Source organism: Trichoplusia ni, chromosome 24, assembly GCF_003590095.1.
Source record: "Trichoplusia ni isolate ovarian cell line Hi5 chromosome 24, tn1, whole genome shotgun sequence".
NCBI lineage: Eukaryota > Metazoa > Arthropoda > Insecta > Lepidoptera > Noctuidae > Trichoplusia > Trichoplusia ni.
This window is the reverse complement of record NC_039501.1, coordinates 2654245-2669324: the sequence shown is the minus strand read 5'-3', so window position 1 is coordinate 2669324 and position 15080 is coordinate 2654245. Positions and strand designations below refer to the sequence as shown.

Here is a 15080-nt window from a genome sequence, read left to right as displayed (position 1 = left end):
AGAATGTCAAATGTCAAAAGACGAAGACTTTTAATTCTTAAAGCTACTCTATGGTTTGTTGTGAAATCGACTAAAAACCTTGTTCAGCTTAAGTGCAGCTCTATTCATTCGGCTGTCATGTCACCAGTCACAGACTGTCGGTGTCAACTTGACTGGTCTGAAGTCTGTTAGGTACTGAGATTTTGACTTTTGTGTTATCTCTTCATCCGCTTCAACCAAGTTATTGAACACAATATATATCTCTTGACCATGTTACTAACTATATACAATTTACCTCCCAAAGTAAGTACTAATAATTGATTAAATATCGATTTTGTTAGGTATTTCAGACGTTATAAACTATATCTGGTACGTTTTCAGGTGCGGTACCAAGATATCAAGACAATATTGACCACAAAATGTGGTTTAAATGAGTTTATATTGGATAATTTGACGGCGCATACTTTAAAAACGAAGAAAGTGACAGTAGGGTTACCGGAGGAAGAAGATGCGGCGCTTGTAATGAGAAAGATAAATGGACATAACTTTGAAGGAAACTTTTTGGTGGTGGAACTTTTGAAAAAAAAGGTATGGAGTTATGGATACATTTTTGTTATAAAATAATATAAGTAGATTCTGCTCTATCAGTTGCACAGATAATCAGATTTTTTACTGCCAATTTTATGGTGGTTTACCAGCCACATCTGAATGTTCATCATGTGCCAGGAAAAACACTAGAGCCATACACATGTAGAAACTGACCATTGTATATTCGAAAACTTCTTTGTTGTTATTAAAAAGTTTACTAATTCATTTTTATTATAATTCATATTTATTTAAACAATGATTTTTCACTGGACCTTGCTTTTATAATCATTTGAATACCATGTACCCCTGATACACCATGTAGGTAATTCTTATCCTACTTGCAATTCTATACGATTTCTGTGCAGACCATATTAAAAATTCTGTTTTTGTTCCACTTCCATGCTTCAGAATTAAGTTTGTTGAGTTATATTATTATACAACGCTATAAGAAATCATGAAAGATTTGACTATATGCCTCAATTTTCAGCCCACCATAACAATATAGCTATGACAATCCATTGAATACATATGCCAACAGGTTACTGGTTGAATACATTTGAACTTGATTCATACATAAAACTACATGAAACTTAAACAAAAAAACATCTTTGTATATGTAACTTTCTCCACACTATGACATGAATCATAATTGAATATTAAAAAAAAATCATATAAAAGTCTATGTGTCAAGTACAAAAGAGTTCTACTAAACAAGGTGTCATGTACTTTGTTTACATATTATATTATACACTTTTATTTACCTTACAAATTATTCATATGACTATCTGCTGGTATGTATTAGCTAATGAAATTAAGCAGTCAAATTAAAACAGGTGTCCATTAATTGTTTTAGCCGGCCAACAATGAGGATGAATTAGTGAATCAAGTGATGTCTACCTATAATAATATGAGAAACTTTCAAGTGAATGACGTAAGTTCTTTTTTTTCTTAATAGAATTATTTGAATAAAAAATGTATTTCGTAAAAGAAGCTATGTCCATTCATAGTCACCAAAGAGATTCGATAGACTATTTGAATAAAATTCTGTATACTGACAAATAATGAAATAAATTAGGTATACATATATGAAAATTAAAACAAATATTTTTTAATAATCCAACAGCAAGACGCACCTATATTGAACAACCCGTTTGGGTTGAGTCAGCAACCAACACTACAGCAACCGTACTACCAGCAAGCCGCAGTCAGCGCCATCCATCAATATGGTTTCGGACAAAACAGTTTACAACAAAATCATTCAGCATCATATTACTTCGGAACTGGTATACAAAGTCAGGTATGTATACAATTGAAAGCACATTCACATATATTCATACTTCCATTTGCGATGCTTACGTATCATCATCATTCTAGCCTTATCCCAGCTATGTTGGGATCAGCTTCTGATGCTTGCATATAGGATGTATTTATTTTGCTTTGTAGAATTATGCAATTTTTTTTTTAGTTTTATTTCTGCATGTTTAAATTTTACTTGGGCTGAAAAAAAAGCCTTACTCCTACCAATATAAGCGAATGTTGGTATCATGGACAAAAATAGGTACTCAAATTAATACCATGAATTATTTAAAAAGGCTTTGCATCGTATATACTGTAGCTTTATATCACAGATGATATGAAGTTAAATTACATGTATATATAAGTTAAAGTCGAATTCTGACTTGTAAATGGTTGCTTAAGAGATCACTTAGTATCAACTTAAGTAAACCAATGTTCAAACTTCCTAATGTCTAAAATACATCCATCGACATATTATACTAATAGACATGCCTTAGAGATGAGAATTGTAGCACTACGCAAGAAAGAGAGGAAACGAAGGTTCGGTCTATCTTTATCTCTTTGAAATTTATATGCCGTGCTGGTCATGAAAACTGAGCGCCAGTCATCTATGAGGAAAGAGATAACGCTACACCGAAAGCATAGGCCATCGCTCACTCTTTTCAAACCAAAAAATTGCTGTAGATTATACGCGTACGGCATGTCCATTAGTTTATGTCGATGAATAGATCTATAAAAGTAGTCTGAGAGCAGGCTAGGACTACTTTGCCAGACTGTATCCCTTCTTTTCTTAACCATTATACAAATGGTTACAAAAGAATATGACGCTTCATACCCAAAGGACGAAAACGCAATTGTATTACTTAAGATCCAATGTCTGTCCATCTGTCCAGCTACCCGTCTGTCTTTCACCAGGCTGTATCTGTTGTCTGTTGTATCTTGACGGTTGAAATTTTCATTTATGATATATTTCTGTTGTTGCTTTGACAACAAATAATAAAATGATAATCGAGGTATCAAGCAATGAAGAACTTCTCGAACTGAATGGTTTTTCATTGTACCAGGGGGATCCTTATCTCTCTCAAAGAATTTCGCAACTTTGGGGAAGGCAGACTCGTTTTGGTTAATGGGAACGCGATGCAAACTATATCATGTAAAATCCCATATCGACCTCTGTGATTTGTTGCCGAAACTGACAAACACCTAACGTAACATGGGATTTGATATAATTTGTTTGATCGCAATTATTCACTTAAATAAGTGAATTCTTATCTAGAGTATCACTCCTCTTTCGCTGGGTCACTTATATCGAGGGCGTCTCACCAGCAATTAAAGTGGGATAACATTTTGCCACCACATTTGTTTTGATGTCTACAAAATTATAGGAATTACTTGCGGTCTGCAATACAACCGTTGTATAATTTTGGGTAATATCTGTAATTATACATCCTTGGCACTGTTCAATTACTTGCCATGTACATTTATTTTATAGAATGTCCAAGTGACCAAGATGTACTTAATGTTTTACATTAAGACAATATTATATTTCAATATTTTGTGTTTGTCATGACTCTATACAATTATCTGTAAGGATCCTGTCCTTGCAAATATAATACATAGAGCCATTTTAAAGTTTCTATCATCTATAATCATTTTTCCACAGAATGTGTTTGCCAACTATGGGCATCCGCAACAAATGGCGAGTCAGTCGTCACAGCTGATGTCGCAGTCGTTCGGCAATTACAATCAAGAAGCCCCGCTCGGGTTCGGTCAGCCAAACACCTCAGACGTGTGGCTAACCCATAGCAATCAGTATTCTTCAGGTAATGTACCTGGTGAGAACAATCACTCCCAGCGGCGCAAAACGAAATGGGACAACTTTGATAACAACGCGAGTGGTTCGCGTGACGCGCACGGTCGCGACCGCGATCGGAACACTTCCTCGAACAGTTACGGTCGCGAGCCGGCGCGGCCGATGCGACGCCCGCCGGGTGACTGGCGAGACCGTCCCGGCAATCGTACAGGTCCACATGGTGATGAGCCCCGAGCCCCCGCATCTAACCGCCGCGAGCTGCGCGACCTCACCTCCAGGGATCCTCGGGATTACATGCCATTGGCTAAACAACGAGACCTTTACAAAGTACGGCCCAAACAGACGCCTCAAGTATTCGGGAAACATGTCATTAATCCGTATCACGGCTCGCAGGGTCCCAGGGCGCCGGTGCCCAGGCCCAGCCGGCCGCGGAACAGAGGCACAGACATAAAACCCAGAGAGGGTGTCAAACGAGATTTGAAGGAGAAAACTGAACAGCCGGCAAAGCGTCCTCGTGAAGAGGCCGATATTGACCCGTCTAAACCTGAGGACAAACCCAAGGATCCGAAGAAACCCACGGTTCCAAGTCGCGCCGTGACGTGGCGCGCTCAGCTCGCCTCCGCCTTTGCGCGCGAGATCCTGAACAACCCTGAAAACAAGACTGACCTAGACCCAGAACTGGTTCTGATTGAATTGAAGGCTGCTATTCGCAACCGGCTGGCCTTGCTCGTCGGCACCGACTACGAAATGCGCATGAACGCTATGGGAGCCCTTTACAAGTTGCACTACAGCGAGGAGTCCCACAGAGAGCTGTTCGCCAAGATAACTGCGGACATGAACAAGCTCAAGGATTGTCTCGGACCCGTCGACCCGGATGGAGGTAACATACAATTACAGTATCTTCTCTCTCTTTCAGCGATTTCTGTTTCTAGAATATTCTACATGAACATGATGAAATGTTTGTGTTGAAAGTTTGGAGTTTTGTTCACCGCCTAGTGGTTTCTTATTAGCTTGCAAAAATAGCTGTACATGTTAAAGGAGGCGGAGCTTTAGGAAGGAGTTTGTTGTAAAATGTGAATCATTTTTACAACAATTTTGGCAACTCCCAATTTACCAATGGTGCGATAAAGTGGTAAAAACGGTATGATCAAGTGAATCATCACGATGATTCGGGCTTCAAGAAGATGCAATTTTTTAACGAATTTAATGGAATATTTGATTTCAAATGTTCCGTTAAATTATTGAATTGTAACAACTTACGCTATTCCTAATATGCAAAACTTCAATTACCACGCCAGCACTTTTTGGTTCGTGCCGAAGGAGCCTTAAAACAGCGATTAATTATTTACAGACCTTTCAGTTGTTTTAAATAGAGAAGTGAAAAACATTCTGATTCCTTCATAGGCTATGAAGAAATCACAACGTTTTTTTCTGGATGAATAACATAACTCTAGTTACTACAGTGAAGTTTGTGACTGGATCTTGTGTATTTGAGGCAACGTTAGTCGTCGATTTTGATGACTGACGTTTCTTTGGAGTCTAAAGACGGTGTTTATTAAAGATTTCCTCCGCCTTATACATATAAAGAGCCTTAAGCATACGCATAATTCTCTTAGTTCAATTCTATAGTCCTTAGACTGTTTTCAGCCGGTATTTTGGGAGGTAAATATTTATTATTTCGTTTAGATTAAGTACCTATTGCCACCAGCAAGATCTTCTATGTTCACGAATGAGGTTTCGCCGGCAACTTGTAAATGATTGTTTGTAAGCAAACAATACTCTCCACGTGCTGACGACCTTACATTTCCACTTGCTTATCGAAAATAGGTCGTACCGTGAGGCAACGTTATGGTCTATTTTCGCCTGCTCGCTCCTCAGATTTGTGAGCAGTGGTTCTTTATTTTAAACAACTTTCGCGGTCAGGAATTAAATCCTTGTGTCGTCTGCTACACAAGGGATTTCACAAACATTCAAGACATATGCAAAGACAACCCAGACTCAGGACAAGCATTCGTGGATCACACAAATGCCTGTCCTACGCAGGGATCGAAACTCCACACTTCGCGCTCGGTGGGTCTGGCGTGATGACCTCAACCACTCGGCTATCCGTGTCAGTAATCATCATTTAACTGTGCAGTAATTTCAGTCAATCAATATTGACCTCTCGGGATGTCTGTGTTACCATACGCTGATCATCCGAGAAGTCTGTAAATGTTGATTGGCTAGCTACTCGACTCGTGTCTACGATCGCCGCTCTTAACCAGCGGGCCAACGAAGCGACGTGACGTTTTGGCTAAATCTGCTTTGTGGATACAGAAAACAACGAATGGACTTAAAAAAAACAACTCCCGAGATAAGGACTTTAATCCTTTTATCGCGAGGGATTTCGCAACATGCATTCATGGATCTCACAAATGACTTTCCTGCAATGATCGAACCTTTGTAATCTTCGCGCACAGTGGCAGTTCCACTTGGTTATCCGGACGGTTTTTATTTCAGATATTGTTAAACAGCAAACGTCTTTAAGACTATGGTCCTAATAATGTTATTAGGATTCATGTGTTTTTCACCTTCACGGAAATCATTTGAAATTAACAGTTTAATTGATCTAAGTAATCAATTGAAATCTAGTAATAGTATAAGTAGTCTGATAGTATCGCTTTTGATACTCTTTTCGACATCACTGCTCTGTATTACAAGTAAAAAAAATCCCGGTAATAGTCCACATGTAAAGTTTTCTTTACCAGAATTGCGAAGTCCGACATGTATTAATTGATACTCTCCATATAGAAGCGGATTTCCATATGTAATTTTTCCATCACCAATTTTCTCATCAATAGAAATTATGAACTTTCTTAATTAAGTCATCAATATTCTATTTCAGTTCGTTTTCATTTGAGTCCCCATTTGAGTATATTCGGTTTACAGACATAGTATTAAATTATTCGTTCTCACTTTTACCCCTACAACTTTTAAACACGTCTAAAAACACTCGCACGTAATTCACTTTTAACACAAAATTGTTTCACAAGCTTAATCGAAATCGCTTAATCCTTTTGGGAGCTATGATGCCAAGACTGACACATCAAACTTATAATACCCCTATTTTTGCGACGGGCGTTAAAAATACCTTACATTTGTGATCCTTCAAAATTACGCTCTTCTTTATGACTATTTCGGAGAGCTCCAATCTGCAAAATTATAAATAGAGTACGAAATAAAAAAAAAATGTTGCGTTTTCAGTTCAAATTATTTGTATTTACTAGAAGACATGATAATCACTAGTGATTCATGAAAAGGTCAAAAAACCACTGTTTCATTTATTTAACAAAACCATATTGTACTGTAAAAAGTGTGTTTTCTTTCAGCAGATGCACCTGCACCGGAACAGCCAGTAGAACAACAGCCTGTGGATGATGACGTCATGATAGTGGAACCGGAACCACCCTCTCCCGAGGCAACGGGGCCGGCGATATGCGCAGAAGATGGTAAGTGTCACACATTAACCGACTTCAAAAAGACGGAGACCTTTTACCCCAGAACTTCGGACTGGATGAACTGATTTTGTTGATCCTTTTTTCTTTCTTCCCTGTATGAGATATGCAATACCATATACAATTTTTTCTTAGTGTTATAAAATACAGTTCCCAGTTTTCAATTTAAATGAAATCTTATTGTAAAAAACTCAGACAAAAATCTTTTCAGTAGTTAAGACTATACACTACACTTCTATCTAATTAACAATTTGAATAAAAATTACATTAGAATCCTTGATAACAAGCAAGGCTACCATACTTGGATTGGCTAAGAAATAGTAGTTTTAGTATTCAGTGGTTAGTCAAAAATGGGCATCAATACATTGTTGACATGAAGGTATAATTATTGTGATTGAACCACAATAATTACACTTTACTGAACGACTACTACTGCCGGTACTGAAGAATATAACGTCCTTCCAAAAAAACATTTTTGCACTACCAAATTTTCAAAAACTGGCTTAGCTGTACTTGCAATAATATACCTATGCCATTATTATTTTTAGAAAACGCTGACAAGTACAAGAATATGGATAATGAGCAAAATATATTCAGGCAGTTGGACGAGACGATATCGAAGGCTATGGACGACGAATTGGATGAAATGTTTCACGAGGTATGTTTTTTTTCGTATATGAATGTTACCAGGGTTTATATTTACACGATGATTTACATGTTAGCAGCGAAAGCATGAAAGATAATAATAAAATTTCAAAAACGTTACATATCGCCACCTGTTCCTTAATTTAGTGGTCGAGTGGCGTACGCACCGGTTTCAAGGTGTCGCTAGCTCTGAGGTCCCGGGTTCGATCCCCGGTCGGGTCAATGTAAAAATTCACATTTCTACATTGTCTCGGGTCTGGGTGTTTGTGGTACCTTCGTTGTATCTGAATTCCATAACACAAGTGCTTAGCAACTTACTTTGGGTTCAGAACAATGTATGTGATGTTGTCCGCATTTTCATTTTAATTTTAATTTTTCTGGTTCCGTAATCAAAGAATGAAAACGATGCCTTGTTACTAAGGTTAACAACTTATTCATTATAAAATAATCGCAACTCACATGATTTCTTTTAAATTTAGTTTTTCTTTAGCTTCTTATTTGGACCTAACCCTTAGTATCGCGAGGCCTACTTGCTCTTGACCGGTCTCATTCTTGCAGATTTTGGAAGAGTTTGAAAAAGAATCGGACGTGACTTACAAAGGTATACTCGAAGAAGTTAAGAATGTAACGCTCACTCTGAAACAGGTACGTACAGAATAAGATAGGAAGTCAAAATGACAGTTGCATTACTAACCGCTTTTTGTACATGTTAATTTTTCCTGCTACTTTACAGAAATACATTTATTTTCTCATTGTCCAAAATTTCGTGTCACCTATTTTCATTTTGCCGTTTAGTTATGCAAATATTTTTATTGATATTATTCATTAATCCCAAGTTCTAAAAATAGCACACTTACATAAAAATAAATGGTTCAGTTGTCTTAATAGGTGGTATAAATTCTATAACAGAACAACAATAAATGTATGCTGTACGAAATTTGCCGTTCACTTTTAATAACACGGAAGCAGTATTTACAGATTATGTATACATTCAATTACTTAGTACTATTTTCAATTGTAATCAAATATAAACCTTAAACTACAGGTAATAAAGTCGAATATAACCAAGCGCTACCTGAACATTGGGCCTATTGTGGTAAGAATCTTCGCGACACCAAAGATCTGTAAGACGAAGCTCGCGCCAGTCCTTGAGGCAGAAGGTATCACAAACCTCTGCAAGACTAGCAAGTGCTACATCGGTATGTGCCAGTCTTATGAAGAGCTGGATAGACTGTGTGCTATGAAAACATTAGTTGTTGGTAAGATTTTTTGTTTTTGGTAACGATTTTAGAATAGAATTGCAAATTGGCTCTATGTATATTTGTTAGCATAAGGTGCAGGTTTAATCCCAACGCAGGCAGGCGTTACCTACACTATTATTTATTCAACATAAAAGTTTGCACCAAATTAATGAGCAGTCACAAATTGGGAATTAAAACCAATAAATAAAACGAATTTAGTGGTTTAAAAATTTAGACAGCAAACAAACCTACCTTTAGATACTTCTATTCTTCGACAATACTGTCACATCGATGGAAACCATAATACGAAATACTTGAATCTGCAATCAACAAAACACAACGAACCACGAAATAATATTAAAAAAAAAACATCCCGATAAACCATCACCAATAAAAAAAAAACACTTTCCAATTCCAAAAAACTTTAACCTAACAAAAAGTCTTTATTCTCTTAGAAAATTCATCAATATCAATGAAACCTTACCACCTGACTGGTAAAAAGAAGAAAGTGACCAGAGACGACATTCTGGCTCATCGCAAAGCCATCGCCGATAGCTTCACGAAGTTCGCTCAAACACAGGAGAAACTAGTAGGAAGTAGTGCAGTGCAGAGTGCTGAGGATAAGGTGGTCGAGCTGAGTGAGGACAACGCTGGGGTAACGGGTGACGGTGCTACAGATGAAGGAAGCTGTGGTGAGTAACAACTAACAATCTATGCCTTATTAAAGGATGTAACGGTTTACTCATGCGTATTTATTGGGGTGGCCTGACTAGTTTCGGGGTTTCGCCGCGTAGGCTCATGATTAATGACTCCGGTTGGGTCCGAAACTAGTCAGACTACCCCGATATACACGCGTGAGTAAACCGTTACATCATTTAATAATGACTCAGTCCCACGTTAGTTACTATCAAGATAAGTCTATGCCTTAGTCCGCATTCAAGTGGATGTGGAAATTAGAAGAGTTTTCAGCCTGTAAGGTAGATTAGGAAAATATGTTGGAAATTTTTGGGATATGTCAGGCTTTAGCTGCTTAGAAAGACTGTTTTTCTGTTTAAATGAAGGTGTTTGATTGTCGACCTTCTTTTGTAGCCAATGACACGATCGTGATCTGTTAGAAACTGGGATTGATTAAATCGGTCTGTTGATTAAAGCCGACGTCGTGATCAACGATCTATTATTTAACATACAATGATACTCAGTTTTTATTTTTAAGAGTAACTTTTATAATGTATTTTCGGTTCTACATGAAGACTACAGAGACTGGAGTTTTGGAACTTAACATTTAAAATCTTTAGTATTAATTTAAGTGTACCTGAGAAAGTGCTACCTCTTTTATTTTGTTTTCCTAGTTTTATACAGGTGCCTGTCTAAAACGATGGTAAACAGAGTTTAACATAGTTCCAAAAGACTCCTAAAATGTTACTAACTACTAAATAAAAAATATATTTCCATTTGCAGAACAATCAAAAGTCCCAGTCACAACTAATGTCGACTTGACCGAGAATGATTCAAATAGTCAAAATGATAACCAAAACGACGAGAAAACTGAAAATGATGAGGAAAGCTCAGCTATAGTTGTCAAACAAGAAAATGCTGAAGAGGAAATAAAGAATGAAGAAGACAATGAACAGTTACAACACGATAAAGAGAACATAATTCAAGAAGGTGGTTTAGACACAAACACACAGACAATTGATGAAAATAATATGATTCAAGTCAAACAAGAAAATGACGTACAAACCGAAGAAAATACTGTAAAAGAAGTAGTATCACAGGATTCAAAACAGTTGTCTCAAGGCTCAGATGATTCCGTTGGCAATGGAGAATTAAATGACATTAAAGATGAAGGTCCCGTGTACCCTGACAATTGTGATGATATTGATATGCACGATCTGAATGAAGATGATTTGGAAGACTGGTAGTTAGGAACACACTATTTATTAGAATAGGAAGGTTGAATAAATAATAGTGTCGATTCTTTTTAGTACGTAACAAGTGTAAAACAAGAATCACAATATATAACAAGACAAAATGAAACAAAAAAGAAAATACAATACAATACTATGAGATCATAAAAAAACTGTTAAAGTGTGGAAGCGAGACGCCGCTATTGGCTACAGAGCGCTCTCGCTTACACTTTGCTATGACAATTCTAAGGGCCGACTTTCAAAGCAATATTATTGTATTCATAAAAGAGTGTCGCCGTTCTAAACCGCGTTTTGCTCTATCTTGCTAACATTGGCTACAACCCATATGTATACATATATCCTTATATTATAAGGTAGGACAGCCACTGTCCTACCAATTCGTTGTTTTGCCATACAAATGAGTTGTAGGAAATGAAGAATGGGGATATGAAAAATAGATGCAGTCCGGATTCTCAGACCTACCGAATATGTACACAAAATTTCATAAGAATTCAATTACGTATACCGTAAGAGTTAAGATCTAAAAGATCCCATATCACTGACAACCTTCTGACGAACTAAATTAAATTCCATTTGGTTAGGTACCTAAAAAAAGTATCATACAACATTGGTCTCTTTGTGTAAACAATCAGATTAAAAAAACCCGACTTAAAACAGTATAACAGTCGTTTATGTGTTTGTATATAAATAAAGTTAGACTGAGATTGTTGTCCTTTTTAAGTACCAAATGAAGCATTGGCGATTGTAATTAAAGCCGATGTTTATACAATTACATGTATTCACTACTTACAGACTTAGTAATTTGTATAACTTATTTATTAGATGTAATTCAGACATGTAATACCCTATTTTCTGTAGCGTGTTGTCCAATATATATATATATGTTACCGCCACAAAATCGTATAGCTAATATACAATTTCTTTCCAACTAGATTAATAAAAATAAAAAATGTATTTCATACTTCATGTAGTCCTTTGTTTTCATAATAAAATTCAATCTGTCTGTACGTAGAATCTTATTCAATAGATGGATGTTAAAATAATGAATATAAGTGATTATTGGTTACATTAGTCGTATAAAAATATATAACCAATCATCAATATTGTACTGGATAAAAAAAAAGTTTGAAGTTTATGTTATCGGACCCAAAACACACAAATTAAGTTATAGCTTGAGAAGGCCTTTAAAAAAACATCGTTGTGTTGTATTAAATTATTATTATCTCTATGATTCACTCTGGTTCATCAACTTTTATAGTCCAATGATGCAGTCACAGCCTGCGCTGAGGCTAACAACATAAATCTCTCAAAGAGGACTAGAGAATAAATGAGTGTTACTCTGCATAATTTAATTATAGGTTAATTAGACAATTATTTGTTAAGCATATGATTGTGATTACTGTTTTTTAAGTTTTTTTTTAATAAACAAATACGCTAAACGTAAAATTTATTTTTATTTTTCCTTGTATTCAGTTTTTTTTTTGTTTTGATAATGACTAGGAAATCTGTTAATAATATAGGTACTTCATTCAATTATCCGTATCATGTACGTATTGGATTCGATATAAAGGTTCCCTACAATATGCCAAAAACCAAACCAACAATTTATATTATATTATATTATATTTTTTATTATGTGATGTTAAAGGGGTGAGTGGGTTGCGAGTATAGCGGATATGGTATCATTTATGATTGAGTTATTTTTTTTACGTGACGTAAATTTACTCGGGCTGTGCTTAGTTTTTCTTGTCTGTTCAAATTTTCATTTTATGGTTTTATGGTTCGTTTTGGTTATCTATTCATAAGACCTGTCGTTTTTCGGTCATTCACCGCTAAATGTGTTGCTAATTTACCTATAATTACTACCAAAAAAAAATGTAATCAATTAATTTAAATTATGAATTATATAACGGTTTACTATACGTCGTGACGGCGAGGTCGCGAGACAGTTAGACGTTGAGTCGGAATTTCTTTTGGCGGTTCCGACAAATAAACGTTAATAAAATGCCAATTTATTCCAGATCTTGTGGAATTTATGGCCACGTGCGCCCCGCATATTAGACCGCTAAGTACGATTTGTATTCAAGTTGAATTATTGGTTAGAATCGATTGAGAAATAATTGATTCCAAAGTTTTAACTCTTCTTATTTCTTCATTCTTACGATTCTCTAGGTTTCATCTTTGATTTCCAATTTTTTTTTCTCAAACTAACTCTAACGTAAAGTGTGGCAACACCAAAACATGAAAATGTCATGGAAACTCCGGTTCTAATATAAACAAAGACAGGTCGCAGGTGTTTTTCCTTACTTTTGTTTGATTTATTCTATTGAAATAATAAATTGAATGTGTCTTTACAACATATTCGTCTTCACGTCTTGCCCCTACTAAGTATTTTAAAATTTGCTGATAAACAGCGTAGAAGCTGTAAACATGACAAAAATAGCAGCTTTCGTATTTTTTGATATAGAGACGACTGGTTTACCGCACCAGGAAAGGAATAAAACAAAGATAACTGAGCTTAGTTTCGTGGCCGCTGTTCGTAGTGATATAGAAGAGGCTCCTATTGGTTCTAAACCTTATGTGAGCAAGCTGACTCTGCTCTTTAACCCCCAGAAAAAAATCTGTGCTGAAGTGGCGCTGCTGACTGGCTTATCAAATAATACTTTAAAGAACGCGCCAATATTTAAGGATAATATTCACACAATACTTGCGTTTCTAGGTGAACTGCCTAAACCAACATGTCTCGTTGCCCATAATGGCAATAGATTTGATTTCAAACTACTTTTGACTGAATTTTTGGATATTAATGCTATTTTACCTCAAGACTTGTTATGTGTTGATTCGCTTATAGGATTCCGACATATCCTTAAAAATAGAAGCTCACCTGACTTACCTAATGCCAGAACTGTTCCAATACCTAGAGACAAATCATTTTCTAAAGATGACTCACTATTAGAAGAAGACTCTTTAGCTAGAGATAGTTCAATGTACAGGTCTAGCTCACTTATCAGTGAGGACTCTCTGATCAGTGATGATTGGCCTGAACTTGATGTGAGCACAGAAGACTGGCAGGAAATAGATTCTCTATGCTCATCATTCTCTGAGATGCCATATGAGGCATCCAACATGAGTAGAAGTATGAAAGATGAAGCAAAAGAGCTGGCTGGAAAAAGTACAACAGAAAAAGTATCCTACACCCTTTCTAGTTTGTATAGGCGGTTGTTGAAGAAAGAAGTTTATAATGCTCATAGGGCTGAAGATGACTGTCTAATGTTATTAGAGTGTGTTGTTGCTACCAAGGAGTTTTTGCCCTGGGCTGATAGATTTTGTAAAAGTATTCTAGATATTAAACCTTTTGATCGGTGTCAGTATAAGTAGTACATTTACTTTGTGATTGATTGATACCTAAAAGAAATCATATATTTTTTAAATATTGTTGCAGAATCATATTTTGATATAATTGCATAGAGACATTATTTTTTTATAACTTTATCTCCTTGACTTACACATTTTTTATGTTTGCTTTTTGTCATTTTTTATTTTATTTTGTTACAATCTACAATTAAGAGTACATTAAGAATTATATTTTTTTGTTTGTACATTATTGTATGACAATCATGATTATTTATCTTTATAAGTTTTTTTAAGAGAATTTGTATTCTATATATTTTAATTACATAGTTAATTTATTGTAGCCTACCTGTCTTTTTTTCACAATGCTTTGTAAACTCCTAAGGCGGCGACAAACGCAAAAGAAATGTGATTGATGTTATGCTCAATCAGCAGCTGAAATATCTTGTCTTGAGTTGGTTGAGGCCTATGTCCAGCTGAACTGCTGGACATAGGCTTCCCCCAGTGATCGCCATACAGACCGGTCGGAAGCCTGTGCCCATCTTAAGGGTGCACGTGCTTCCGGTCCGAAGTCTACTCAAGACCTTTACAGCCCTATCAGATAGTCAGTGCTACATGCTATGTGCCCTGCCACTTCAACGTGCTAATTCGTTGGGCTATGCTGGTTTTTAAGATCGTCTGCGGATCTACTCATTCCTGATTCACTCGGATAGAGAAATCCCGAGCATAGCCCTCTTCATTGTTA

The 15080-nt window shown here is 36.2% G+C and overlaps 2 protein-coding genes across 4 annotated transcripts; both read left to right on the top strand.

Moving 5' to 3' along the window:
- The first annotated feature begins 147 nt into the window (after nt 1-147).
- Nucleotides 148-12430, top strand: LOC113505117. Of its 3 annotated transcripts, none has more exons than XM_026887647.1 (11): nt 148-282; nt 361-567; nt 1421-1498; nt 1691-1864; nt 3527-3686; nt 7048-7164; nt 7719-7828; nt 8374-8460; nt 8861-9074; nt 9512-9748; nt 10515-12430. In XM_026887647.1, exons 1-11 carry the CDS (start codon nt 250-252, stop codon nt 10976-10978), a joined length of 1881 nt encoding a protein of 626 aa, XP_026743448.1. In that variant the 5' UTR covers nt 148-249; the 3' UTR covers nt 10979-12430. The 3 variants fall into 3 exon arrangements, with proteins under 3 accessions (XP_026743448.1, XP_026743447.1, XP_026743446.1); XM_026887646.1 differs by having other exon boundaries at nt 3527-4556; XM_026887645.1 differs by having other exon boundaries at nt 3527-4556; nt 7045-7164.
- Nucleotides 12431-12517: 87 nt separating this feature from the next.
- LOC113505154 lies at nt 12518-14470 on the top strand. The gene has a single exon (XM_026887716.1). It carries the CDS (start codon nt 13415-13417, stop codon nt 14360-14362), a length of 948 nt encoding a protein of 315 aa, XP_026743517.1. The 5' UTR covers nt 12518-13414; the 3' UTR covers nt 14363-14470.
- Nucleotides 14471-15080: the final 610 nt, after the last annotated feature.

Coding starts and splice junctions, on each gene's coding strand:
- LOC113505117 (XM_026887645.1), top strand. CDS start 250: ATGTTACTAACTATATACAATTTACCTCCCAAA. Junction 1,499..1,690: donor GAAACTTTCAAGTGAATGAC/GTAAGTTCTTTT, acceptor ATAATCCAACAG/CAAGACGCACCTATATTGAA. Junction 1,865..3,526: donor GAACTGGTATACAAAGTCAG/GTATGTATACAA, acceptor ATTTTTCCACAG/AATGTGTTTGCCAACTATGG.
- LOC113505154 (XM_026887716.1), top strand. CDS start 13,415: ATGACAAAAATAGCAGCTTTCGTATTTTTTGATATAGAGACGACTGGT.